This window comes from Citrus sinensis, chromosome 3 (assembly GCF_022201045.2).
Source record: "Citrus sinensis cultivar Valencia sweet orange chromosome 3, DVS_A1.0, whole genome shotgun sequence".
NCBI lineage: Eukaryota > Viridiplantae > Streptophyta > Magnoliopsida > Sapindales > Rutaceae > Citrus > Citrus sinensis.
The window spans coordinates 27,644,437-27,670,501 of record NC_068558.1 but is presented as its reverse complement, the minus strand read 5'-3'; the positions used below and the strand labels follow the sequence as shown (position 1 = coordinate 27,670,501).

The 26,065-nt window shown below is 31.9% G+C and overlaps 3 protein-coding genes across 6 annotated transcripts; 2 read left to right on the top strand and 1 right to left on the bottom strand.

Moving 5' to 3' along the window:
• The first annotated feature begins 16,472 nt into the window (after positions 1–16,472).
• LOC102624503 (probable protein phosphatase 2C 2) lies at positions 16,473–19,286 on the top strand. Its single transcript, XM_006478347.4, has 5 exons — positions 16,473–17,200; positions 17,455–17,628; positions 18,088–18,258; positions 18,541–18,720; positions 18,894–19,286. Exons 1-5 carry the CDS (start codon positions 16,673–16,675, stop codon positions 19,047–19,049), a joined length of 1,209 nt encoding a protein of 402 aa, XP_006478410.2. The 5' UTR covers positions 16,473–16,672; the 3' UTR covers positions 19,050–19,286.
• A 106-nt stretch (positions 19,287–19,392) lies between these two features.
• On the bottom strand, positions 19,393–21,731 carry LOC102624225 (protein PARTING DANCERS homolog). Its single transcript, XM_006478346.3, has 8 exons — positions 21,511–21,731; positions 20,865–20,989; positions 20,687–20,775; positions 20,517–20,612; positions 20,329–20,423; positions 20,212–20,252; positions 20,040–20,123; positions 19,393–19,550 (listed from the first exon to the last, which is right to left on the bottom strand). The coding sequence occupies exons 1-8, from the start codon at positions 21,575–21,577 to the stop codon at positions 19,401–19,403; spliced, it is 747 nt and encodes a 248-aa protein (XP_006478409.2). The 5' UTR covers positions 21,578–21,731; the 3' UTR covers positions 19,393–19,400.
• Positions 21,732–22,434: 703 nt separating this feature from the next.
• On the top strand, positions 22,435–24,875 carry LOC102623938 (uncharacterized). 4 transcript variants are annotated; one of them, XM_015530296.3, is made up of 5 exons: positions 22,435–22,602; positions 22,709–22,762; positions 22,901–22,952; positions 24,229–24,252; positions 24,365–24,513. In XM_015530296.3, the coding sequence occupies exons 1-4, from the start codon at positions 22,490–22,492 to the stop codon at positions 24,250–24,252; spliced, it is 243 nt and encodes an 80-aa protein (XP_015385782.2). In that variant the 5' UTR covers positions 22,435–22,489; the 3' UTR covers positions 24,365–24,513. The 4 variants fall into 4 exon arrangements, with proteins under 4 accessions (XP_015385782.2, XP_024954108.2, XP_006478408.2 ...); XM_025098340.2 differs by lacking the exon at positions 24,229–24,252 and having other exon boundaries at positions 24,378–24,875; XM_006478345.4 differs by lacking the exon at positions 24,229–24,252 and having other exon boundaries at positions 24,365–24,875.
• Positions 24,876–26,065: the final 1,190 nt, after the last annotated feature.

Below are 26,065 nucleotides of genomic sequence, written 5' to 3'. Positions count from 1 at the left end.
CCTAGGGGTCTACGGCTACTATGCCACATGGCACATTTTTATTGGCGTTCTTTGCTATTGTGACAAAAGTATTTTGGTCATTTTGTCCATTTGACCATTTGGACCCTTCGGAGTATACTTGAAGAATAAGTAGGAGGCCATTTTCATGTTTTTTCCACACATACTCATGTTGGACGTTGTCGAGTGGCCTTGTATGCCTCTACAGAGGCTATTTACAAATTGTGTGCTTGGCAATTGGGGATATATGTTCCTAATTATCCTAATAAGCTATTTTTTTGAACTTTTTTGTGGGTATTGCAGCTTGCTGTCTCGTCCTTTGTAGCATCAATCTTATTTTTCTAATGATTTCTTATTCTGTGTAAAAGATTCAATCATTCTTTCTGGGCGACAATGACTTTTTAAGTAGCTGGCATTTTTTTATATATTTTTAACTTTTTTGCTTTCATGTGGTGTAACCTGCATATTATTTTGATTACCTGGTGCATCGGGTATAGGTTGATATCCTTCTAATGACTTTTTGTTGTTATTAAACTCCACATCGACATGTGGCACTCTATTACTAGTCTTTTTTCCTTCCCAAACAATATCTTGCTAGTTTCTTTATGGCGAAAGCTTTTGAGGCATAAGAAACTCTTGGAAGAATTATGAATTACACGTGGCAATGTTTGGCCTTTCCTCATGGATGGTTTAGAAGAAGGTACCTTATTTACCTTTTTCCTGGCTAACCATATGAGTTTTCACGTTTGGAAACTGCCTCCTGACTTACTAGCATCATGAAGAGTAAATGCCCTATACTTGAGTAACAAGCCTTGGGGGAGAGGAACACGCACGTGGGCATTATTTGGCATAGAAATTTATTTCCCACATGTTGGTTAATGGGAGTGTAGAGTATTTCTTGGCTAATTTAGAGGGTAGAAGTCATAGCATCGAGCTTCCTGTAGATATGAGTCCAAGCCATAAACCTAGGACCTCTTAGTAGTCTCTCAAGCTCGAGGAGCTCAGTCTAAAGGTAAACCCCTTGTAAGTTGATCTAGAAAGAGAACCATAATACAAACTTCCCTCAATAAATCTCCCTCTTGCTTAGTTTTAGAATCAATAAATCGTAATCTCTAAAGGGTAGGTAGACCTTGAGCACATTAAGGCCATGTATAAGATTCCCTCATCTGTCTTTTTTAGGGTATCCTATAAAGATGACACCCTAGAGTGTCTTGCCACTAATGGGATAGCCCTTCACATTGACTTTTTCAACCTGGGACTCCACCTACTCTTCTAGCCTTTTTTTTTTTTATGTTGATGTTTAACCATTTGAAAGCTTGCTCCTGGACAATTGCTCAAGTATTGTGGTTAGAACTATTTAGAAAAAATATTTCTTTTACAAAGTTGAGAGGATTTTATCAATTATAGAAACCTAATGGTTTATTGATAGCCTATTCTTTACCTGGACCACCCACAATAACTTTGTGGAAATGGATTCCTTGAGAAAGGATTACAAGTATGGTTGTTGCTAGGCCGTGGTAAGTGGGGGCAGAGTACCCTAGCTGATGAAGAGTAAGTGAAGTTTCGGAATTCCTTCGATGAAGACAATACATGTCTCCTTTTATTTATTTTATTTTAATCTCAGTTTTCTATATTTAAATTATATTTCTCACTTAGGACTCCTCACAACCTTATAGATGTCACATTGATCAAAGGAAAGTGCCACGTTTAAAAGATAAAAAGAGACGTGAGTGATTTTGAAGAGAGGATTCAAGTTTTATAAAAAGGGATGATATATTGAGTGAGGTTAGATTGGAAAAAGCTAGTTGATAAATGGAAGCCCTTTATCTATTTCTGAGGATAAGCCATGTACGAATAAATGGTGTTCTTGGGATAGTCCTTTTCTTTCTATATTTTCTTATTTTATGCATTTTATACCCTTCTATTTTCTTTCTACCCATAGAGTCTTATATTTATGCAACTGACCTTTTCCCTTTGTGCATGGTGTCTGGCTGCTATGAATCCTCTCTAAAATGACTTTGATTTTTCTTTTTCAACCAAATGAGCAGCGACTCCATTGGTGGCTTGGGTACTGCTCCTTGTGTGAAGAGCACCAGGCCTTCTCACTTTTTAGGATATGAACTAAGCCACCCTAAAACTTAGACATTACTTCTGCGCTTACTTAGTAAAAGTATCTGCATAGTGGATCCAGTTAAAAAACAGACAGCTCTAAGGGAACTCTACTACCCGCAAAAGTAAAATTGGGATTCTTTTCTCTTTGCTTAGAGATTTCATTGAAAGAGAGCTCGATTCTATGGAGAACAAAAAAGGTCTTATACCTGGCCAGATATGTTCACTATACTACCAAGAACAACCTTTAAGTGTCAGAGATGGATAGGTTGAGCTCGAGTAAACGTTATAGTAAGGTATTCAAAGCCTATTAGGATGTGAGCATTTTTTCGATTTTAGCTCTTTTTCTCATTTGCTCTATTTTTTTCTTGTGCATTTACTAGGGTACTTCTTACTAGCTACATGCAAATTTTTGCTCAAGTCAATATTTTTAAAAACTTAATAGTATCTTTAACACTTAGTCAGAGGTTAAGAAATTGAAAGGTGAATCCAAAGTTGTAAGTCTCGTGAAAAGAAGCTTGCTTAAGAAAACAAAGCTTTGAAAGGGTGCCTTAATTATTTATTCGATGAGAAAGATCATGTGGCCAAAGATCACGAGGAGTTGTGGGTTGAACTCGCATAATGACTGAAGTTTGGAGTATAGAAACCGAACTGGTGGTACCCAAGGTAGAGAAGTGATTAGATATGTCAACTATCATGGCAACGATTGAGGAAAAAATGGAATCTTATATGCTTCAGTTAATAATCCATAGAAGTTATTTAGTTTACCTAACTTACCCCAGCCAAAACTCTTATAAAATGTTCCTGCCACTTGTTGGTTAATTTTTACTCAATTGTTATTGATGCCATTGTGTAAGTGTACACAACAAGTAATAAAGTGATAAGTACTCAATATCGTCTCCACAGGGATTGATGTTACTAGAAATGCTATAGCAATCACAATAGTGCAATCTACCTTTATTTCTAGATGAACAAATTTAAAGTTGATTACTACCAAAATTAACAATTGTAAGGAAATAAAACAATTAACTGCAGTAATGAAATAAATTAGATAAATTGCGTAACAAAATCAAATGAGAATGAAGTAGTTGAATGATCAAACTCTCTGCATGGGTTGACTGCTTTTCATCAAATTAGCACCAGTTGCTACAACAATTCCTACAGTACTGAGTAGAATTATTTTGCATCCTCAACTATCGTGTGTTGGACTTCTCATACCCTTAAGTATCCTAACAATGACCAGTTGTTATTTTACACACGGTATGACATTATGAACATCTACTCTCTCTACCCTACATGGTGAATGCCTATGTCTAGTTTTTCACAAATCTTAACTTCAAGTACAGCCCTTATGGGATTCAATAAAGACTTAATCCAGGAAACTTAAATTAGGATCAAGTATTACTCCAATAATATCCACTAAAACAGGCCATTTTGTAGCTCTATCTTAACTTGAACCATGAAATAAGTGGTCAACTGAAATAACAATTATAATTATACCTATTAGAGTAAAATGTTATAACAATTATATAGCAACTCATAAGAACAGTCAAAAACTCATTTAGATTGTTTATCACTCAACTACAAGTAAATTTAGTTCATACTTTGAAAAAGAAAAACAAACAGCAAAATATTGGTCACAATCTTGCCTTTGTTTGTACTTGAACTTAATTGCAAGCTTTGTTTAATGTGCAATTAGCTTCGTTATCCATATCTTTGTATCTAGACTTTCAGCTAAGCAAGTATCTTGGAGATCTCTTGGGTACCCTTCACTGCATAAGAGGAATATTTTCTAGATATGGGGTACTCCAAGTGTTTGCTGACTTGCATTCTTGTGGAGCTATTCATTCTTTTAAGGTTAAGGAACTTAACCCTTTCATATGCATGACAATTCTCTTGGACATGCTTATGGGGTATCTTAATAAAGATTATGGAGAATCTCAACAAATAATTCATAATCAAAGCATCATCATGACAAATTGATTAAGAATGAAAATTTACCATTAGCGTAACAATAATGGACAACAAATTCATTTTTTGCTCTTCCAAAGTGTTTTTTAGAGCCTTCTTGGCCCTTTTTTTGTAAAATGGTAAAAAATTTGATGTTTTTCCATTTGCTCCAAATCAACACTTGTAAGATAGATAATTAAAAAGGTGGTTGCTTACCTACCTCTTTTCTTTTAGACATTCAACTCTCATGACTGTCATTTATTTTTTATTTGTTTATCCTCTAATTTCTGCAAGTAAGAGAATGGAGCTATTCATTCTTTTAAGGTTAAGGAACTTAACCCTTTCATATGCATGACAATTCTCTTGGACATGCTTATGGGATATCTTAATAAAGATTATGGAGAATCTCAACAAATAATTCATAATCAAAGCATCATCATGACAAATTGATTAAGAATGAAAATTTACCATTAGCGTAACAATAATGGACAACAAATTCATTTTTTGCTCTTCCAAAGTGTTTTTTAGAACCTTCTTGGCCTTTTTTTTGTAAAATGGTAAAAAATTTGATGTTTTTCCATTTTCTTTAAATCAACACTTGCAAGATAGATAATTAAAAAGGTGGTTGCTTACCTTAACTAAACTAAAATGAATGTTTATGCAAAATGTAATAAAAATGTAATAAAAACACATCATTTACTCTCTAAGTGCTCTTGATTTAAGTCTAGAATTACCATAATAACTCTCATTTCATAGAGTTATCACCACTGAACCTTGTACTTCTACAACTTCTACCCTTTAGGTCTTCTGAGACTTTCTTTCTCTTTGTTCAAATAGCTACATTTTCATAATTGCTCTTCAAAACCTGCTTATGATTTCTTTTATATTCTTTTTGTTGGCTCTGACCTTAAGTAGATCGTCATGATGAGGACATGTCACGTACCTAACTTAGTCTACAATTAGGCAATCTCTTGACACTATGTTATGTGATGATAAACATTGCACAATAAACAGATATAGAGGTAAACTAATGGCGATTATCATAAAATCAAACAACATTTCAAAGTATTTATCCACATTTTATAATTGAAAAGTGAATAGAATAACACACATCATCACATATTGAAAAGAAAATACAGTCATCGGTAACGAAAGTATGGATCATTATATGATTCAGCTTTATTATCCTAAAGAGAAGGAACTTAAGATCTCTCATTCTTGTCATTAAAGAATTAGGGAATTGAAGAGTAACACTGACTATTACAGGGAATACTAGGTTTCCGATAGGGCCTACCACATATTATAGGTATATAAGAATTAAAGAAAATGGATAAAGTAATGAGGCAATCTTGGCCAGATTATATGCTTCACAATTCTCCATCCTCAATACCTTTTTCACCCGAACTTTATTGAATTAAGACACCAACTCTCTAGCCTTCCTGAAGTACTCTTTTGTGTAGCATAACTTCTATTTATCATGGTCAATAATGATTACTCTCGTATTACTTTTATGTGAATTGGAAGAGCCATTAATATAAATTTCCCAGGCTTGTTCTTTTTCTCTTGCGGTTGTTGCCTTAATCTGGCCTTTAAGATTCCCCCACCTATAGAGTCATTGGCGAATTTGGTCTAAAAATTGACAATGGCTTGAGTTTGGATGGCCGAGTAAGGCTTTAAGACAATATCGAACTCGTTCAACTTAAGGGACTTATGAATAAGCGAGGCAGTAATCACAATAATATGAGTCAATATGAGCTGAGCTTTTTTGTTGAAATAGCTAGTGCCAAAACTAACTTCTTAAAAGTGAGTGCCTCGAGTATTGTGGTACATGCTAAATCAATTTTCATTTCATTGGCAAAATCCCCTTTTATTTTCTTACAGTATTTAATGGTGAAGTTTTTCGGCGTTCCACTCGCTATTGTTTGGTGATTGTTCCTTTAGTTAGGCAAAGGTCTGCCAGTTATCATTTGAATATAAACTCTTTTTTGGATCCTTAGGGCACCTTCTGCTCAATGCTGAAGTTAGGTACGTGTTTGCTTTTGTTCTAGCCCTAGAGACTTCCGAGCCTACCATATGTTAGCCATGATCTCCTTGAGGTGCACATTGAGAATTAGAGATTTAATTTATTTTCATAAGCTAATCCACTTGGTAGTGCTACATATAAAATTTTTTTAAACTCGCAGCATTTCAAGCTATATCTCATGTTAGGATACTTCTGCATGGGCTTTGGTGGGTGGAGTAGGCCATTATCTTAAATCTAATAAAAAAGCTGCTGTAAAGATTGATTCAAAGGGTAACAAGACTAATATTGAGATTTTCTCTACTCAGATTGTTGTAGTGGCCTGATGATTAGCATTATGTGGGGTGTTGATATGGAAATTGGTCATTTATACTACTTCGAGGGAGTTAAGATCTCTAGGAGGGAAAAATTGATCCTTGGAAGGCTGCTATTAAGTTCATCAAATGGGAATCGAGGATCCCTCAAGGAAGGAAATAAGGGCTTCTCATACAGAATCATAAGTTGGTTGAGGACACCTAGCCAGTGAGGTGAAAATGTTGGGATGGTGCTTTATTAGTCTTATGATCAACTTTTCTATCCATAATTTTCTCGAGAGACTGCTTTGGAGATCCTAGGGCTGCTATGGCTTAGAATTATATTATCAGGAAACTTGAGGCTGTGACTGCTATCCTCTGAATTATTTAAGGAAGACTCTACATTCTCACTTACCAATATGTAATAAATAAGTTTTTGTGCCAAATAATAGCCCACGTACATATTCCTTTCCCCCTAGACATATTATTCAGTTACACGACAATTACTCTTCACAATGCAAGCAAATGGGGCAAACGTGGAAACCTATGTGGTCAACGAAGAAAAACGTAAGCAGAGTACCTCTTTTTTAACTGACTATTCGTGAAGAAAGGTTAAACATTGCCATGTGTCATTCACTATTCTTCCAAGAGTTTTTTATGCCTCAAATACTTTCACCATAAAGAAACTACGGGGATATTATTTAGGGAAGAAATGAAAGACTAGTAATAGAGTGCCACGTGTTGAGATAGAGATTTATAATAGCAAAAAGTCACTAGGAGGATAGTGGCCTATCCTGGGTAACTAGATAATCAAAATGATATGCGAGATACACCACGTGAAGGCAGAAATGTTAGAGAAAATATCTAAAAATTTTAGTGCTTAAGGAGTCACTATCACCTAAAAAGAATGATTAAATCTTTTGCACAGAATAAGGAATCAATAAAATAATATAGTGCTAAAAAAGAGGGGATAACAAGTTGCCGCATCTCCAAAGAATGTAAAAAATGGCTCACTAGGACAATTGGGACCATTTGTCCCAATTGCTGAAGAGCCGATACAGAGGCATGCAAGACCACTTGGCTACAATTGTGGACAAAACATAAAAATAGTCTCCAACTTATTCTCCAAGCATACTCTAAAGGGCCTAAATAGTCAAATGAGCAAAAGAACCAAAATATTCTTGCCACAACAGCAAAGAATGCCAAAAAAATGCCCAAGTGGCAGGGCAATCAGGGACCTCTAAGCACTCTATAAAAAAAACGCTCAGGTTCTATTTTTCTCACTCATAAAAAAATATACGTACAACACAAGACAGAGGCTTTCTTTAATCTCTAGCTACCATAGCAAAAAGCTTGCAAGCTCTTGATGCCTAAAAATTATCCCAAAACTAACGTAAGCATTGGAGTGTGGTTGTCGGCTACCGCCGACTCCACCTCTAACCTTTTTTCTCTATTTTGCAGGATAAAAGTAGCCTTTCAAGCCAACTCTCTTCATACCCAAACTTCATCTCAACCGCCTCGCTTCTTCCATTCTTCCTCACGCTTTTTGGAAGATCAAAATAGGCAACACACTCCCATTTAGTTAGGCACCCCTTAATAAAAGTTTTATTGTGTTTAGCTAGGTTTTTGTTTCTTTTTCCTTCATCTCAAAATCTAGTTAAAGTATATTATAAATGTGGAAAAATTTTCAAAGAAAATATAGAGAATATAAAATTCTTTCTTCTTCATTTATGAGCATATATGGTCAATTTATATGCGTGTGTGAAACATAGAAAAAGAAATCATACAATTAGTATAATTTACAAATAATGATTAATTAGCAATGATTAAGTCAATTAATATTTATACTAACTGTTACTTTTATATACGGTTATGTTTCTTATAGGTTTGTATGATAAGTTTGATAGTCTAATGTTTTTACCAACTTCAATTATAGATATAAATTTGATTTTAACTTCATGGCGTTTCATTCATTATTAAGGGACTAAAAAAACTAAGGGCCTATGTTTGGACATGTCGAAAGTGAAAGATATCCATCTACGCCTCGATACTTTCACAAAAATGGTAAATTGAGATTTTTGAAATTCTATAGCTTAATAGATGATGGAGAGTATGAATCTAAATTGTCTAATTTCCAAGGTCTTATACTTTCTCAAGCGAGATATTTTCACTGGCATGGATATCCTTCGAAATCATTATTGTTCAAATACATATTCGTAGAAGCTTGTTTTACTTGAAATGTGACAAAGCAGTATTAAACAACTTTGGAATAGTAGCAGGGTTTGTATATCTTAATATTTATTCAAAAAGATGCTCAAGTTCTATTTTTTCCACAATAAAAAAATACACACACAATACAAGATTGAGACTTTGTTCAACCTTTAGCCACCAAAATCAACTTGCAAGCTCTTGATGCTTAAAAAACCATCCCAAAACTAACTTGAGCTTGAAAGTTTATATGCAAGCCACTGCTAGCTCCACCTCTAGCCTCATTTCTCAAATTTCCAAGATAAAAGTAGCCTTTCAAGCCAACTCTCTCCACACATAGACTTCATCTCAACCACCTAGCTTTTTCCATTCTCCCTCATGCTTTCTAGAAGACCAAAATAGGTAGCAAACCCTATTAGCATACATGTATCCATAATGTTGATTTTGATGATAACAAACAAGATTAAGAATGATTAAGTTTTTAAAAGATCAAATTATTTTAAATAAATCATTATTTTCATAATATAAAGGTTTTATACTTAATGGAAAAATGATTTTATGAAATTGGTTGTTTTTAATTAATGGTCTAAATTGAAGAAGTTTTGAAACTCTGGAAATAGACTTATTTGTAAAGTTTTATGACGATTTGGGCCATAATATAATTATAAAAAGTTTTGAGGTAAAACTATAATTTTAGAAAATAATTTCATTGTAGCGATCACTGTAGCAAACGGCTAACTGATAATTTTCAGAAAGCATGTTCTGCAAAGTATTATTAAAATGATGATTCTAGAAAATAACGGTGAATCGTTTACTGAAAACAGTGAACCGATTATTTTCAAATTGCTAACCTTGAACCGTTTAGTAAGAACAGTTAAGCTGAATTTATTTTGCAGGATTCTGGAAAATAACGGCGATCCGATAATGTCAAACGGTTAACTGATTATTTGAAATTCAGCCCAACGGTCACTTGGACCAGTCAAAACGGTTAATCGATAACAGTTAATGGCAACCTGATTTCGCGTAGAAAGTTTATAACGGCTAGTTTTCTGCTCCAACTATAAATAAGCTCATTCAAATTCAAACAAAGGCAGATCAAACATTATCATTGAGCTTGTAATCGAGAATACAACATTCATTGAGCTTTAAATTCGTTCTTGATTCATTTATTTACACATTGAGCATAGATTTGTAATTATATATTTTGTGTGAGGGAAAAACACATTTGTAATATTTGTTTTGAGTGATTGTAAGTGTTGAGATACACTTGGATTAAGAGATTGAGGATAATCTCTTGGTATAAAGGTTGATTGACACCTTGGAAGTCAATTGTAAGCATTTGAAGCCTTGGGAGGCTTGGATAGTGAAATCCTCAAACTGGGTGAGCTTGGAAGCGTGGACGTAGGCGGGGATTGTCGAACCACGTAAAAATCATTGTGTTTGTTTTCTCTTCCCTTACTCTATTATTATTGTGCTTTATTAAATTTATTATTTTTTATTCTATTAGGGCATTAGATTAAATTGTTGTGTGGTTTACTTAGCTTAATTTTTAAAATCCCAATTCACCCCCCAATTGGGTTGCATAACTAGAATTTCAAACCCCGATTTAGCTAGGCGCCCCTATTTCTCTAATACAAGTTTTATTTTGTCTAGTTAGGTTTTTGTTTGCTTTTTTTCATTTGCTCCAAAATCTTGTTAAAACATACTATATTGCTACAAAATTTTAAACTCATTTTGCAGGTTTCTGACAAGTGAATTCATTTCCTCTTTCAAATAGTAGTATTACAATTAATTTGCATTAGGCCATGGGGCTATTTTTTTAAAAATTATAAAATAGTATCTTTAATAAGTTAAGATATTATTAATTTGAGAATTTACATAGAATATTACTGTTTATAGAGTGTAATGTAGTAATGTAAAAAATGCTTTGCGGAGAGTCCAAATAGTAGTAATAGTAGTAGTAGTAGTAGTAGTACTAATAATAATAATAATAATAATAATAATAATAATAATAATAATAATAATAATAATGAAAAGACTATTGAGGGTGCTGAAATAGTTAAGTATATAAGGGGAGAACCAATGTGATGAAGAACGTGAAGCAAGCACCAAGGCTTGGTATGGTAGGATTGCTGAATTTTTAATTCAGAGTAGTTATTCAGTAGCACCTACAAACCCTAGCTTGTTCGTAAAAGCTAGTAAAAGAAAGTTAACAACTATACTAGTGTACATGGATTATTTGATTCTTACTGGTGATGAAGAAGAGATTCATCAAACAAGAGATAACCTATCAATTTGTTTTCATATGAAAGAGCTTAGTCAACTTAAGCACCTTTCATCTAGAGGTTGATCGAATAGAAGCAAGGATATCTCTTTGCCAAAAGAAATATGCCAAAGACTTGCTGAAGAAGTTTAGAATGTTAGAATGCAAGCCAATAATGCAAGCCAATCTCAACTCCAATGGAAGTCAATGCAAAATAGTGCATACATGAAGATAAAGATTTTCAAAATAGAACATGTATCGATAATTGATAGATAGTTTAAACTAACATTAACTCAACTAGATATTTCATTTGCAATAGGTGTAATGAGTTAGCACATGCAAAATCTAAAGAAGCCTTACTTAGAAATGGTTCGAAGAATACCAAGGTATGTGAAAAGTACAATCGACAAGGGTCTATTGTATAAGAAAGGTGAAGGTTGCAAACTGATTAGCGATTGTAATGCTGACTACGCCAAAGATTATGAGATAACCAATTGTATCACTATCAAACGCAGAAGCATAGTACAGAGCGGCAACGATGGTAGCTCAAGAACACAATTGGTTGATGCAGTACTTGATGAAGGATTTATAACAACTAGTAGATTATGTAATACCATTATATTATGATAATTAATCGGCAATCAACTTGGCAAAAAATCCAGTTTTCTATGCAAGAACTAAGGATGTAGAGGTTTATTATCACTTTATTAAGGAAAAGGTCCCACAAGATGAAGTTGAGATGCAGTACGGCAAGACAAACAATCAAGTTGCATATTTGTTTATAAAAAGTCTTAGCACTAGAAAGTTTGAAAAGTTCTGCCAGCAGCTCAATATGGATCGAAGGATGAAAGTTGATGTTGAGGGAGAGTGTTAAAAGTCCAACACCAATTTCATGATCCAATCCAATTATATTTGTCCAAGCCCAAGTTCAAAGCCTAATCCATGGAAGATTCAAGAATTGAGTAGAGAATGTGAGATATTTCTAAAACTAAAAATATATAAATCTAGATATTTCTTGAATATTTAGAGATATTTGTAAAATGTGTTTGTTAAATTTATATAATTTAATATTTATGTGGTTTGTATTAGTTCTAGGATTTTATAAATATCCCTAAGCTCCTTTTTGTAGACACCAAATGAGGAGTGGAAAATTAGAAGAGAGAAAGAAGAGTGAGTCGTGAATGTTGTAATGTTTCTCTTGGAAAACATCAATAAACTTATTCGATTTAGTAAAATTATGCTATTGCGTAAATAGTTTTAGTTTTGTGCAGCTTAATCCTTGTTTGTTTTCAACAATGGATCCATGCGATAAAAAATTTCTTCTTCTTCTAAACCATCTACCGCTTTGATTAATTCTCAAAACAAGTATGATGTTCTTCTTAGTTTTAGAGGAGTAGACACTCGCGACAACTTTACTAGCCATCTTTATTTTGCTTTGTGTCAAAAGAGTAGTGAAACATTCATTGATGACCAACTTATCAGAGGAAATGAAATTTCACAGTCTCTTCTTTATACAATTGAAGCATTAGGCACTTCAATTATCATTTCCTCAGAAAGATATGGTTTTCAGGATGGTGTCTCTATGAACTTTTAAAGATCCTCGAATGCAAGCATAATTATGGACGAATTGTGATACCAACACATATCAGTTCAATTGAGGATAGATTTCAATGAATCAGAAAATTTGGCATGTGAATCTAATTGAATCCGACTACAGAGCACATAGATTACTTATAGCTACTTCATTGAAACCTTCGCAGTCGTGATAATTTCATCTCATTTTTTACCATTTGTTGGATAATAATTGAATTGTCAAGCTTACAACTTATATTTGATGTTGAACTGAGTTTTGTGTCGTAAAAATACTATTGTGCAGGTATATATATAAATTAAATTTTAACTATATGTTGTTATAAATGTACGAGTGAGAGAAGATTATGAAAAAATTCAACATTGAATCCAAAAACATACATATATTATAATCAAAAGTCTACCAACACTAGGTTGTAATCCTACTCTTACTAATATATGTGCGGGCTTATATGTACTCTAAAAATTATTCTGAACACTCTATTACTCTATATACTCGTATGCTAAATTAAAAAAAAAATTATGTTTTACTTTCTACAATTTAAAATGCCAAAAAAACTTACTTAAATTAGTTAAATTAATTTAACTCAAAACACTAATCAAACTATTTACCATATCCAAAATAAATTAATAAAAATTTAATATATACAACAATGGAATCAAATTATATTCTAAAAGAATTCTTTAACATAAGTTTTATTTATTAGTTTTTCATGTTAAACAATATGGTCAATCCTAGTTTTTACACCCAAATTTTTTAGCTCAGTAATTAAAAAAAGATAGTCATTTGGAAATAATAATAATAATAATAATAAAAAATAATAATAATAATAAAAGAAGACGACTTTTTTTTAACACTGATATTGTAATTAGATTATAATTTATATTACATGAGACAACTACTGATATATTTACAATAAAATTATTATTGACACTAGTTTATATTAAATCTTATGACAACATTACTTTGATTTTTACCTTCACTAATATTTAAGGAACATCTATTCTATTCACATTTTGTAAGAAAGAAGACTGTCTCACAATCAATTATTTTTGTTAATTAAAGAAGGAATTAACCCCTCTCCCTCAATGCTTTTATAAGTTGTGAGGACAACAGTCCTAACCACTTGGCTAAAAGATAAGTGCTAAAAAGACGACTTAAAAGAAAGAAGAAGAAGACAACAAAAAACCTTTTTTTTTTAAATCCAAAAGTAAAATTATGTTCAAAATATATTAAAAGTATTGATTCACTCCTTATTTAACTAAATATTTTTAAGAGGTTGGAAATAAAATTTCTAAGGTTTATGACAATAGAATTATATATTGAATAATGATTGTGCTAGTACTATATAAGTGTTCATAATAATGATATTATGTTAGTTCATTAAAAAAAGTCAGTTTATAAAAGAGAGTCATATAATGAGTATTTTTGTAATAAAATAATTTATTAAAATGAAATTATTCAAAATCAAAGTAATTTTTAAAGTACAAATAACCTTACTCCCAACATAGTTTGATAAATATCCACTTCACCACATTTATGCAAAAATTCGAACTTTTTTACCTTCAACTGACCGGTCACCACTCACCACCGGCAAAGCGCTTAATGGTCCCAAGAAAAAAAACAATGGATGACAGCAGTTAAATTTTAATTCCCAAAGGGGAAAAAAAGAAGAAGAAGAAGAAGAAGAATTGATACCACGTCAAGATTAATTCTTACTTTTGTGCTGGATTTTTGCCGTGTTGGAATTTTTGCCGTGATTTTTAGGTTAACAATATCATGAATACGATAGTCCGAAGAAAAGAAATTCACTGTGTATATGATTTAGCTACTTCACGGATCCTTCCAAGAAGTTTTAAGCTGACTTCTATCTCTTCTGCTATATATTTCTAGGCAAAAGGATGCCGACATTCACGTGGTTTGGTGTTATAAATGATGGAACAGATTTTTTGGACACACAAACTCTTTTTTTAGACAAATTTTGAGGGTTTATTTGAGTCTGTGATAATTTCTTAACACAAAAAGTGGTTTATTATTTTTGAAAGGGTTGTTTTCCTAATTTTAAACATAAAAATTGTCCTATGGATCTTAAAAAGAGTACGTGTAACAATTTTTGAAAATAAATGAGTCTCTACGATCATTTCCTAAGATTTTGGTATTGTTTTCTCTAACTTGTATGAAAATTTCTTTTCCTATTTTGAAGTCCATCGAATCATTTTATGCAAAGCTGCCTTCAAGGACGTTGTGTTGAAGTTAAATTAACTCTAATTAGTGATATGATAAGTATGAGATATGTGTCGCCGTTTTTTCATTAATAGAGGGAAATCAACATTATGTTTTCAACTTTTAAGGAAAGTTTAAGTAGCTTAAAGTTATTTCTCTCCCTACAAGTACTAACATACGGAATCTTTTATCGTCAATTTTTCTTTTAGGGGAAATTATCAATCATTTATCTTAATTTTATCTTAATAATAAAAAATACTACAAAAATTTAAATTTATTTAATTTTTCCACCATAAGTTTTTAATTAGTACCAACCATCCACCAAAAATATATAATTATGCTTATAGAATGATAAACAAAAGCAAACAAAAATTATAGTGGTAGTTATTTTGTAAAGATTATTTTATCTTTTTGGTGGAAAATTGATATACATTTTAAAATGATTGTTGGAAAATCAAATAGATTTAAATCTTTGTTGTATTTTTATAATGGGATAAACTTAAAGTGGATAGCTGATAATTTCTCCTATTTTTAACATGCCATTATCATTTTTGACAAATGATCAAGTATATGTACTTTTAAATTACTTATAGAAAAGAAAGAAATTCTCCTTTTTAAAGATTTAGAGTTTATGGAAATTTTAAAGTTTAGGTTGTGCAAAGAAAATATTGAGATATTTAATTTATGTTAAATTTGATTTTATTACTTTAAAAAGTAATAAGTTAAAATTAGCTTCATCTATACTAAAATTTCAGTGCCGATTAATCTTAGTTCAATGATAACGTTTAATTGTGGAGAACTTAAAAAAAAAAAAAGATTAATTTCAGTATTAACAGAACAATCTTAGGGGTTAGCCATCTCCTCAATCTTATTGCAATACAAACGAAGCAAGATTTAATTAGTCAGATAATTAAATGTATATACTTAAGCATATGGAAAGGATCCATTCTGACAAACAGAAGTTCTGAAACCTATTTATGTGCTCCAAAGCTGAGTCTCCGCTTATTGACCAGTCAATTGTTTCCTATTTTGGTATAATAATAAAAAAATAGCAGTATTAAAAGCAATTAAAAAAAATATTGTAATTAAACAAGTCCTTGTACTACGATGATATCTCAAATATTTTGATTTTACTCAATTTTATTATATTAAATATTTCCGTAACCTTTTTGCTGAATGACCTCATTCACCATTATGAGGACTTTTTCCTTTTTTTTTTTTTTTTTTTTTTTTTGAGCTATGTTATGAGATTTATCAAGTAAAATTGTTATAATATAATAAAAGTTTTTTACAACTTCTAATAACCTAGATAAATTGGTCCCTTGTAGTAGAAGTAAGAGGACAATAATTTAACTCTAAGAGAATATGCTTAATATAAGATGGAGTAAGGTCGGACATGTACCAAAAATAAATAAATAAATAAAAAGATTAAATTCTTGACGATCTTAATTTATTCTCAAAAACTTTAAATTTAAATTTTTCGAATAAATAATTTCTTAATTCTTAATAAGTTCTTTTAAAGGAGAAAAAAAAGGGAGTTTTTATCGCATTGTGGAAGTTCTCACCAGTGGAGGCGGCACGCAGAAAAAGCACCAACTACCAAAGTAACTTGTGATAAAATGTTAATGGTAAAATTAGCATTTGACTACAAATTTAATTTAAGCATCTGGTTTATACAAATAGGGAAACTATGGATCAATTTGAAATATCATAAGAAAATGGGGATCTACTTAGTAAAAATTCAATAAAATGTATTTATCTGATTAGAAGACCACTTCATTGGCTTTGAAAGTGTCAAAATCTTTCTAGGCTTTCTACATATATTTCCTCTTTGACCCAATACTTGGTTTCATCTTTCACGTTCATATATCTAGCCCAAATATTCTTCTTCTTTAAGGAACCGATATTTTTCTTAAACTTTTGAATTCTCTCTCTCAAGCTTCTACGCATCTTTATTGTATTTGAATCGTACCATCAACTAGTCAAAATCTAATCATACAAAATCTGTTCTCAAAAACATGATAGATTTGCATCAGTTCATATGGAGCTTTTCTCTCATTTCACTCCTCCATTACTTTCTCCGTGGTCTCAAAAAGGCCATTTCCATGGCTTCTCTAACCATAATTAATTTCCCTATATATTCTTCTTCTCGTCTTCTTTCATCGGTGGGAGAGTTTTTCATCGGACAAGAAGAAACCAGGCAAGAAATTTCACCTCCCATGGTTAGCCAAGAAGAGAAAAGTTTAATTTTGCATGAAAAAAACCCTAACGTTGTGAAGAATGAAGGATCAAATTCCTTAGAAAATACAAAAGTTGGGAATATTAATACCAAGGGATCGGCTATGAAGGTGAGGAAAAGGCCTGCAAAGCTTGTTGTGCCTGAATTTTGTGCAAGTTTGGAATTGTATGGAAATGAGAGAAAATTAGAGAGAAAAGAATTTGAGGTTGAAGGAAGAGATTTTCTTTTGGCTTGTAAGAGAGGAAGAAGAGAAGTCATGGAAGATGGCTATGGATTCATGCTCGATATTCATGGAGATCCTAAGCAGGTAAATTAATTATCATGTAATTATTAATTTGCAATGATTATTTTCTTTCTTTAATTTTCTCTATTTATCCTTGTATTTCAATATGCCTTCTGCATGCATAGACAATTATTGATAATAGACTTTCTTTGTTGCGGACGTCAAATCTTTTTAAAATTTCGGACAAAAATTGTATAAAAAATGTGTCAGTTAAATTAAGAATGTCCGTACTCGAGAACTTTTTCTTTTTTAAATGAAATTTCTAATGCTTGTACCAGGCATTTTTCACCGTAATTGACGGGCACGGCGGCCGTGCCGCGGCGGAATATGTGGCCGGAAATTTAGGAAGAAACATTGTGAAAGAGCTTGGAAATGTCGGCGACGAGGGTGTACAGTTAGAACAAGCGATGCGCGTAGGTTACCAAGTCACTGATAAAGAGTTTCTTAGCCAGGCAAGTTGTGTACATTAATTGTACAAAACATATATGCATTTGAACGTTTCAACACGTTGCGTGATCTAAAAATAAATTATTTTTGACTCGGTCTATTATTAGAATACTACTTCAACGCAGTCAACTCTGTTGGTTCTGTATAATATCTCTTATGATCTAAGCAATCAGCATAAGGCATATACCTAGAGATAAGGACAGACGTGTTATTGGAAATTTATTAATTAAAAAAAATTGTAATAATAAAGGAATATACTGTGACGACACATGAATAATAATGTACATATATTAACATATTTTTTTAAGATTAAGCAAACCAAGGTTTAAGTTTAAGATCAGAGAATTCTAACACAAAATTAGTCTAATATGTTAATTAGTTCAATGAAAGCAATAAAAAATTTTGATACGCAATGAAGTTTATGTTGTGTATATATTTATATGAAATGTGAAGTTCACTTACAGGGTGTTACCAGTGGAGCTTGTACGGCAAGTGTGCTATTGAAAGACAGCGAGTTGCATGTAGCAAATGCAGGCGATTGCAGAGTAGTTTTGAGCAGGAACGGGGTGGCTGATTCTCTCACTAAAGATCATCGTCTCAGCAGGGAAGACGAACGTAGCCGTATTGAGAATGCTGTTAGTTCAACTTATCCTTATATTTTTGTTCATAATTAAATTTGAATTGTTAAATTTGGGGTGACATGAAATGACAAAATTTATAATCGCTAATTTTTTTTTAATACTGTGATGTAGCATAAAAAAAAAAAGTAAATGTTCAACTCAATATCACAATAAATTAAAATATATATATCTCCAATTAATTTGAGCTCTAAAAATTAGAAATGACAATGAGAAATCAACACTAGGATATGAGCATTTCGATAGTGGCTGTTAATTAATAAGTTCTTAACATCGCAGGGTGCATATGTGCATTTTTGCAATGGAGCTTGGAGAGTTCAAGGTTCACTGGCAGTTTCTAGAGCCATTGGAGACTTGCATTTGAAAGAATGGATTATTTCTGAACCAGAAACTAAAAGGCTTTCATTAACCTCAGATTGTGAATTCTTGATAATGGCTTCTGATGGATTGTGGGATAAGGTATACTGATCTGTTTGTTTATACAAAACTGGCATCCGAAAATACAAGTAAAAAAAAAAAATTCTTAGATAATAAAATTGATGTTAAAGTTATGCCTTTTTTGGTTTACATTTAAGTTCTTTGTAGTGTGCTTTAGATCAGCAAAAGGTGATAATTTTGTGTGAAATAATCAGGTAAATGCACAGGAGGCAGTTGATGTGGTTTCAAGAAACAAGAGTTCCATGGAATCATGCAAAAAGCTTATAGATATATCTTCTAGCAGAGGCAACATGGATGATATCACTGTTATGGTAATCAACCTTGACAAATTTGTGCCAAAAAGTCATTAATGGCAGAGGATTGGCACAGTGAAAACAAGAAGTAAATTCATCATTTTCGTCCCCATCGATCTCCCTTATGATGAGTAGAAATGCACATCAAAATGATTAGTTTTGACAGAACAGTTTTGTATGATATTCTAGAATGCAGTAGATAAAAGAAGTCATCTGATTTTCAGGTGGGTATTTCTTACTTTTCGTTTTATTTTCCTCCAGTGGAAATGTGAATAGAAATCGAGTTTAGTACAATGCCTAAATTTTAAGCCTTGTTTTGCTTGCTCACTATATTTCAGTAATTGGTAGAGCCATTTAGTATAATCCTATTGAAGATTTCCAAAAGATTAATTTGAGATAATTTCTACTCTAATTGATTTTCGGACTGAGGTAAAGCTTTGGATCTTGAAAGAACCTAACAATCATTTCGGCTTTCTCAGCTGAAAGGTCTGTGTTCTCCAGAATGTATGTCTTGGATGCTTTGGCAATTGCTTCGATTGAACCAATGGCTTGGTTAAGCTGAAAGACATGGATGAGAAGAAGTTATCTTATTGAAAAATAATTAATTTTCAAACCTATATGATCATCAAATCATAAATGGAAGAATCATATTATCAGTATGAAGACCTGGCAGCTAGAAACTCACAACTGTAAAATAAATCTAGGATTCAAAATTAAACTCCCCGATGAGAAGTAATCAGATTTCCGCAACATTTTGACAGATAAGAGTAGTCATCCACGATATTTTTAATATTCATAAACAATCAGCATACTAGCAGACTATAAATAGGAGACGACACAAATTACAATTCTAAACTTCAAAACGCAAAACCAAACAAATATACAGGTAGTTTATAAGCCAAACTTATTAGAGAATAGAGAAAGCTCAATTTGCTGGAATATCAAGACTTCTAACAGAGGAATGCATGATGAATGCAATAGAGGACTTTTGTGAAACAAAGAGTACATAGTAAACAAAATAGTTTGCATTAAGGTGTAGTAAATTACCGCATTTGCATCATGATTATCAATCAATGGTATGGATGTGACCACTCTGAGGAAAACATCCATTGTCTGTACTGCTCGCCTCCTCTTTACATACAAGAAAAAAGATATGTTAATCTCCTAAAACAAATGTTATTAGATGAAATGATATAACGAGGGAAAAGTTTCCACCAACCTCAGCCTTCAATTTTGATATAGCATCCTGGCGCTTGCAGACTGCAGATTTTACGTAATATTTAATTTAGTACTTGAACAGAATGATTGAAGTGAGCTTCAGAGTATAAGAACTTACCCCCGCGAGAGTGAGCTATTTTAATAATCTTCTCAAACCCCATCTCCCTATCTTGAACTGGCACAAATGTTGGCCTACCAAGCTCCATTCCATATCTTCAAAAACATCCAGAAAAAGATTCCATATCTTTAAAAAAAGAATCCAAATTCAAAAGAGATCAGCATGGACAATATTTCCAAGTCACTCACTTGAAGTATGAGCGAACAAAAGAATCATTTTGCTCCCTTGTAGGAAGGGCAAGGACCACATAGAAATGAGCAAACTGCTCCTTCAATTTCTTAATTCTACAACAAGTCCATCGATTCAGTCAAAAAAAGTTCATTTAAATATGCTTGAATGGGAAAATGTAATAGACTACCTGCTGAACACCACAGCAGTATTGTGGCAGTCCCAATTTGTTATAAAAACAAATGAAATTGACATGCCTCCACAGTTGAAAATAAAATCCTGCAGAAAAAAGCCCTAAGAATTGAGCCGGTCACCGAAATAAAAATTAACAAATACATAAATAATAAGAGAAATAAGAAGGTAATTACTGGGGCAACGAGAACAAAATTAAGACGAAAAGAATTTGCACTGAGAAACGAGGAGATGAAATTGATGAATGATGGATGTTGTTCATCTCTCCACTTGCTGCTCATCATACAAACCCCAGCACAACCTTCAATCATCAAATAATATATTGACTCGATTCCAACATTTCAAGAGTACATAAATCAAAGTAAATTTGTCAGAAATTTAAACTTAGCAAATAAAATTTGCTCATTAACAAAATTGAACAATTGCAAGAAGCTTTTGCACACTATTGACTCACTTCCATCACTTGAGGAGTGCATAAATCAAAATAATATTTTTCAAAAACTTAAGCTCATCAAACAAAATTGCACAATTATACGCAGCAGCTTCTGCAAATTATTTTACAGTTAGAATTCTTAATTTTCATCTGATTTTAAGCAAACAAATGATCTTTGAGTACTAGTAATGATCTATTAATATTTAATACATTCTAGGTTTTGACTGTTGTGACAAGAAAATTTTATTTTATTTTTGTTTATTTTTATCTCGAGGTTTCTCAGCAACCAAACGGATCAATGTGTAATTCGTAATCTGTTTTCTCGGCAACCAAACAATCAAATGGAGCGAAAACATTTAAGATTTTGAGATAATCAGCGGAAATATTACCAGAACTTGCGAAATTTGATGGATTTTGAGCAGTTGGATCGCTGTAGCTTGATCTGCAATTCGCCATTTGCAAAGCCTTTTTAGAAACTGAAGTTTGTTTGAGAGGGAGATTTTGAGAAAGAAGCGGGAAATTGACGTTTTATAGCCGTAGCCGCAAAACTTCTGACCCTCAGTTCATTTTATTTACGAAAAAAAACCTGCTTTCAGAATTCAATTCTCTTTTCCAATAAGACAATGAACTTTGATGATAATTTGAATTTGAAGATCTACTATAGAATTATATGAGATCAATTGAAAAAAAATATTTAAAAAGTTAATTTTTAAATAAAAAATACATGTTAGAATATATAAAAAGCATATTATTTCAGATTATAACATAACTATTAATTCTAAATGATAGCTGAGATAAATTAGTATATAAAAAACAAAAAAAATTCATTTTTGCACACCATTCACACTTATAATTTGGAGCTCTGATTTTTAAACGTTAATGCAACTTTTCTGTTCCATTATATCTATCAACAATTAAAAAAGCTTGTAATAAATTCAATTGATATTAAATAGTTACACTTTTTATTTTAATATAAATCAATTACAAATTATATTTCCATTACAATTCAAGAGAAGTAACATTATACTTATTAAGTCTTTATCAGAGATATATTAATAATTTATTATTAATAAATTACAAAAGAATCAATATATCATTCTAATATTATTGGAGTCAGATAAAAAACAATCCTAATTATGTATACCATTACCCTCGGTAAAGGTTGTACTCGTGTGCTTGCTTTAGTGGTAAGGGTGTAATCAGTTTAATAGTGAGGTGCCTATAGTAATACTTCATTTGTGAAGCCCAAACTTCTGTAAAGTAATAAAGTCCACTAAATTTGATATTGGGCCCCAGTTTGCTCTTTATCCTTCTTTAGTTCTTTATTTCTTAATTTTGGACACGGCCAGAAACAGGAAGGCGAACGCAATGGAGATCATAGAGTCGACCTCGAACAGCTCCAAAACGTCCATACCAGCACTCTCTTCTCCCTCTAAATTATCCTCCAAACGCCTCTTATTTGACCGCCGTTACGGCTGGGTGTAAGTTTTTATTTTTTTTCCTTTTCTTTCTAATGTAAATTTGATATAACAAAATAATAATAATGTAACATGATTTTAATTTCTTTGGATTTTATTTATTATGCAGATTCGATGAATGGAAGGACCCATCTGAAGAAGCTCTAGCTGGCGGCCGTGGAATGTAAGTTTTTTTTTTTCTTTTTTCCCTTTTTCTTGAATTGGGACAAAATATTAGTGAGAATTATGATTTATAAGTGAATTTGATTTTGTTTTGTTGTTAATTAATTTGCAATTTTGCTTTTTCGGGTATTTTGAAAAGGTTTTGCATAGTGCCTCTAGCAAAAGCTTGCTTAAAGACGGCTTCGGAGTCGGTAAGCTGAATTTTGTTTAATTGTATATACATGACACGTGTACATTTTTGTTCTTTAGAACATTATCACATTTGTAATACTTTGATGCATCTGATTCTTTTCTGAGGAGCTTTACTTCACTGTGTTGTCCATTAGTGAGTTGTTAAAGAGAATCGTCAAGAGAATTTTATTTTGGTTCTGGTTGAGCTGTTTTTTAATTAGCTTCCTTATTTGTGTTTTGTTTATTTAAATTATTTGATTACGGCAGGGCTTGTTTATGTGATTGTGCTTTTTCAGCAATGGGACTTTTGTAATCATCCATTGTTTAACAGTTTTTCTGTACTAGATTAGCTTGTCGAGAAAAGCCTTGGTTAAGTATCTTCAAATCATGTACTAATTTCTTTCTTGTTAACTATCATATTCTCAGACAAGCTTTATATGCAGTGACTTCATGCAGTTTGATAATTGTCTAGACCTCTTGCTTTGATTCTTAGAGTTGTTGGAGGGAGATTGTCTAGATTACTTACCTGGTGTTTACTGAGAATTTTGTGAAGTCAATCCAATTAAATTTCTGATCCGATTCACTTAATATATCTTTTTTCTCAATTTTGGGTGACTACTTTTTGATCTTTATCAAGAATTAGGAGTGTAGAGTATGCTACTGGGTTTAGGTTTTAAGTCTCAAGCTGAACAAAGTTGATGGTGTTTTCAGAAGATGGAAAGTGAAAATATCAACTACGATAACGTCAACTATAAAACATTTTTCTGTTGAGACTGACGTACAAGAGTTTAGAAGCACACTGTGACTTGATTCATGGATTTGGCCATGATGTTTAACCTGAGGTCAGACTATTAAATCGCAAAGAGTTGAAACTTTTCTTGGAATTTTTTCATTATTGTTGAGTTTTCTTTGATCTGCTAGGTAGTCCCTTAATGAAGAAATTGCTTTAATATTTTTAAGGTTGGTTTTTGCCAAAATCTGCTTCAAATTGAATTTCCAATGCCTATGCACTGTCCGTATTTCGATGTAATAAGCCTAATACACTTGCTACGTATTCAAGTTAATAATACCAGCATTCATTATTAACAAATATAATTCTATTCTTGCCTCTTCTTGTCATATAGCTCTTTGCATAAATGCATCTGTAGTTTGTTTACTTTTTTGTTCATATGATATGATGACTGCATTTTTGAAACATGCCAATGTGGCATTTAACAATTTTCCAAGTAGCTAACGGTTTACACATTTGTTTTCTTTTTGTTTTTCTTCATTTACATATCTTACTCTCATTTCAAGGCAAATATCTTCTGCAAGAACTGAGTGCATATTCACACATCTTATGATTTCTAATTAATCCTCAACGGTAATTTGCTGTTTGAGCTTTTTGGAAGCTAACTTTATATTTTACTTGTGTTCCCCGCATTTTATACAGATAAATGTTGCAGCAAGCTTGGCTGCCAGAGTTTATGAAAGGACAGACCTCTCCTGTCCTCAGTCATTGCACGCTTGTCTTAATGACCAGCTTCACAAATTCACATCTATCATACAGAAACCATAATTGAACTTGTTTGCCCTAAAAGGAAATTCTCCATTGGATTCTACCCATTGCTCTTCACATCCAGACATCGGAAACAAAGAACCACAAATATCTTGATGTTCTAAAACTTTTACCAATATTATTCATCTATACCTATCATTTCTGGGCATATGCAGGCTGGTAAATTCATTTTCTTGCCCTGAAACAACAGAAAACGTACCTTGCAGCAACGTTGTTGGATCAGTACATTATGTTGGTTATAGACTTATAGGGTTATTTGTTACTATTATTATCATTTTTTTAAATCTAGCATTACTTTCTTTTTTATGTATTTCCGAATAATCATAGTTGAAAGTGTAATCTTAACGGGCAACTTATGCCAAACACGTTGATTATTTTGTTTTCATTCTCCTTTCCACTTGATTCCTGTAGTTTCAATTCACTGCTCTCTTTTGGAGTCCACTGAATGATGCTTACGCTGAATTGAGTTATCTTATATATTTTTACTCGACCAAAAATAAAATAGAAAAAAGTAATGTGTTAATATGTCTAATATGATCGTTATATAGGAGTAACATTACTTTAATAAAATTTGCCACTATAAAGGCTACTTTTGAAATTCGCACGCTTAACAACATAGTTTACCAAATTTATAGCTACTTATTTGAGCAATTGATTTCTATAATTGTTAGCGAAGTAAAAGCATATTATTTGAGGATGGGTTATTTTAAGTTAAATTATTGAATTAAAATTCTGACATAAAATTTAAACAATTGATTTTCAAGCTGTGCAATTGTGGATAAATAACTATCATTAAATCTTATTTTAACTTTCAATTCTATCATGAGATTACTTAAAAATTAATAATTCAAAGTTTATGCTAAAATTTTAAATAAAAAAATTAAGTTAAAATAGTCTGACCATTATTTTATAAGCCACAATAATTTTATACCAGTCCTTAATTTGTATTTTGTCATTAAGGTGTTTTTCTAAATGGGTAATTTTTAAAAACCTCCCCTGAAGTTTGGGCTTGTTGCAAGTAGATGGCGAGAATTGATTTATTTGTAAAAAATCCCCTACCGTCAGTTAAGTTTAACATTGACCGTTAGTTGACCGTGCAAAGACAATATTACCCTTAACAATAGTTTATAAACGAAAATAACTAAAAAAAAAACCAAAATTATTAGCTATTTTACACTTTTTAAATTATTGATATTTTCTTAAAGTTCCTATAAAAAAGTTAAAATTAAAAATTAAAAAATCCTCTTTAAATTATTGATATTTCCTTAAAATTCCTACAAGAAAGATAAAATTAAAAATTTAAAAATAAAATAGTCATAATCTTTACCTATGATATTGTAAATTTTTAGAATTGACAAGGATAAAATTGTCAAAAAAATAGGGTTTGTGCTTTTTGCACCAATAATTTTATTTTTTTTTTAGTTATTTTCGTTTACAAACTATTGTTAAGGGTAATATTGTCTTTGCATGGTCAACTAACGGTCAATGTTAAACTTAACTGACGGTAGGAGATTTTTTACAAATAAATCAATTCTCGCCATCTACTTACAACAAGTCCAAACCTCAGGGGAGGTT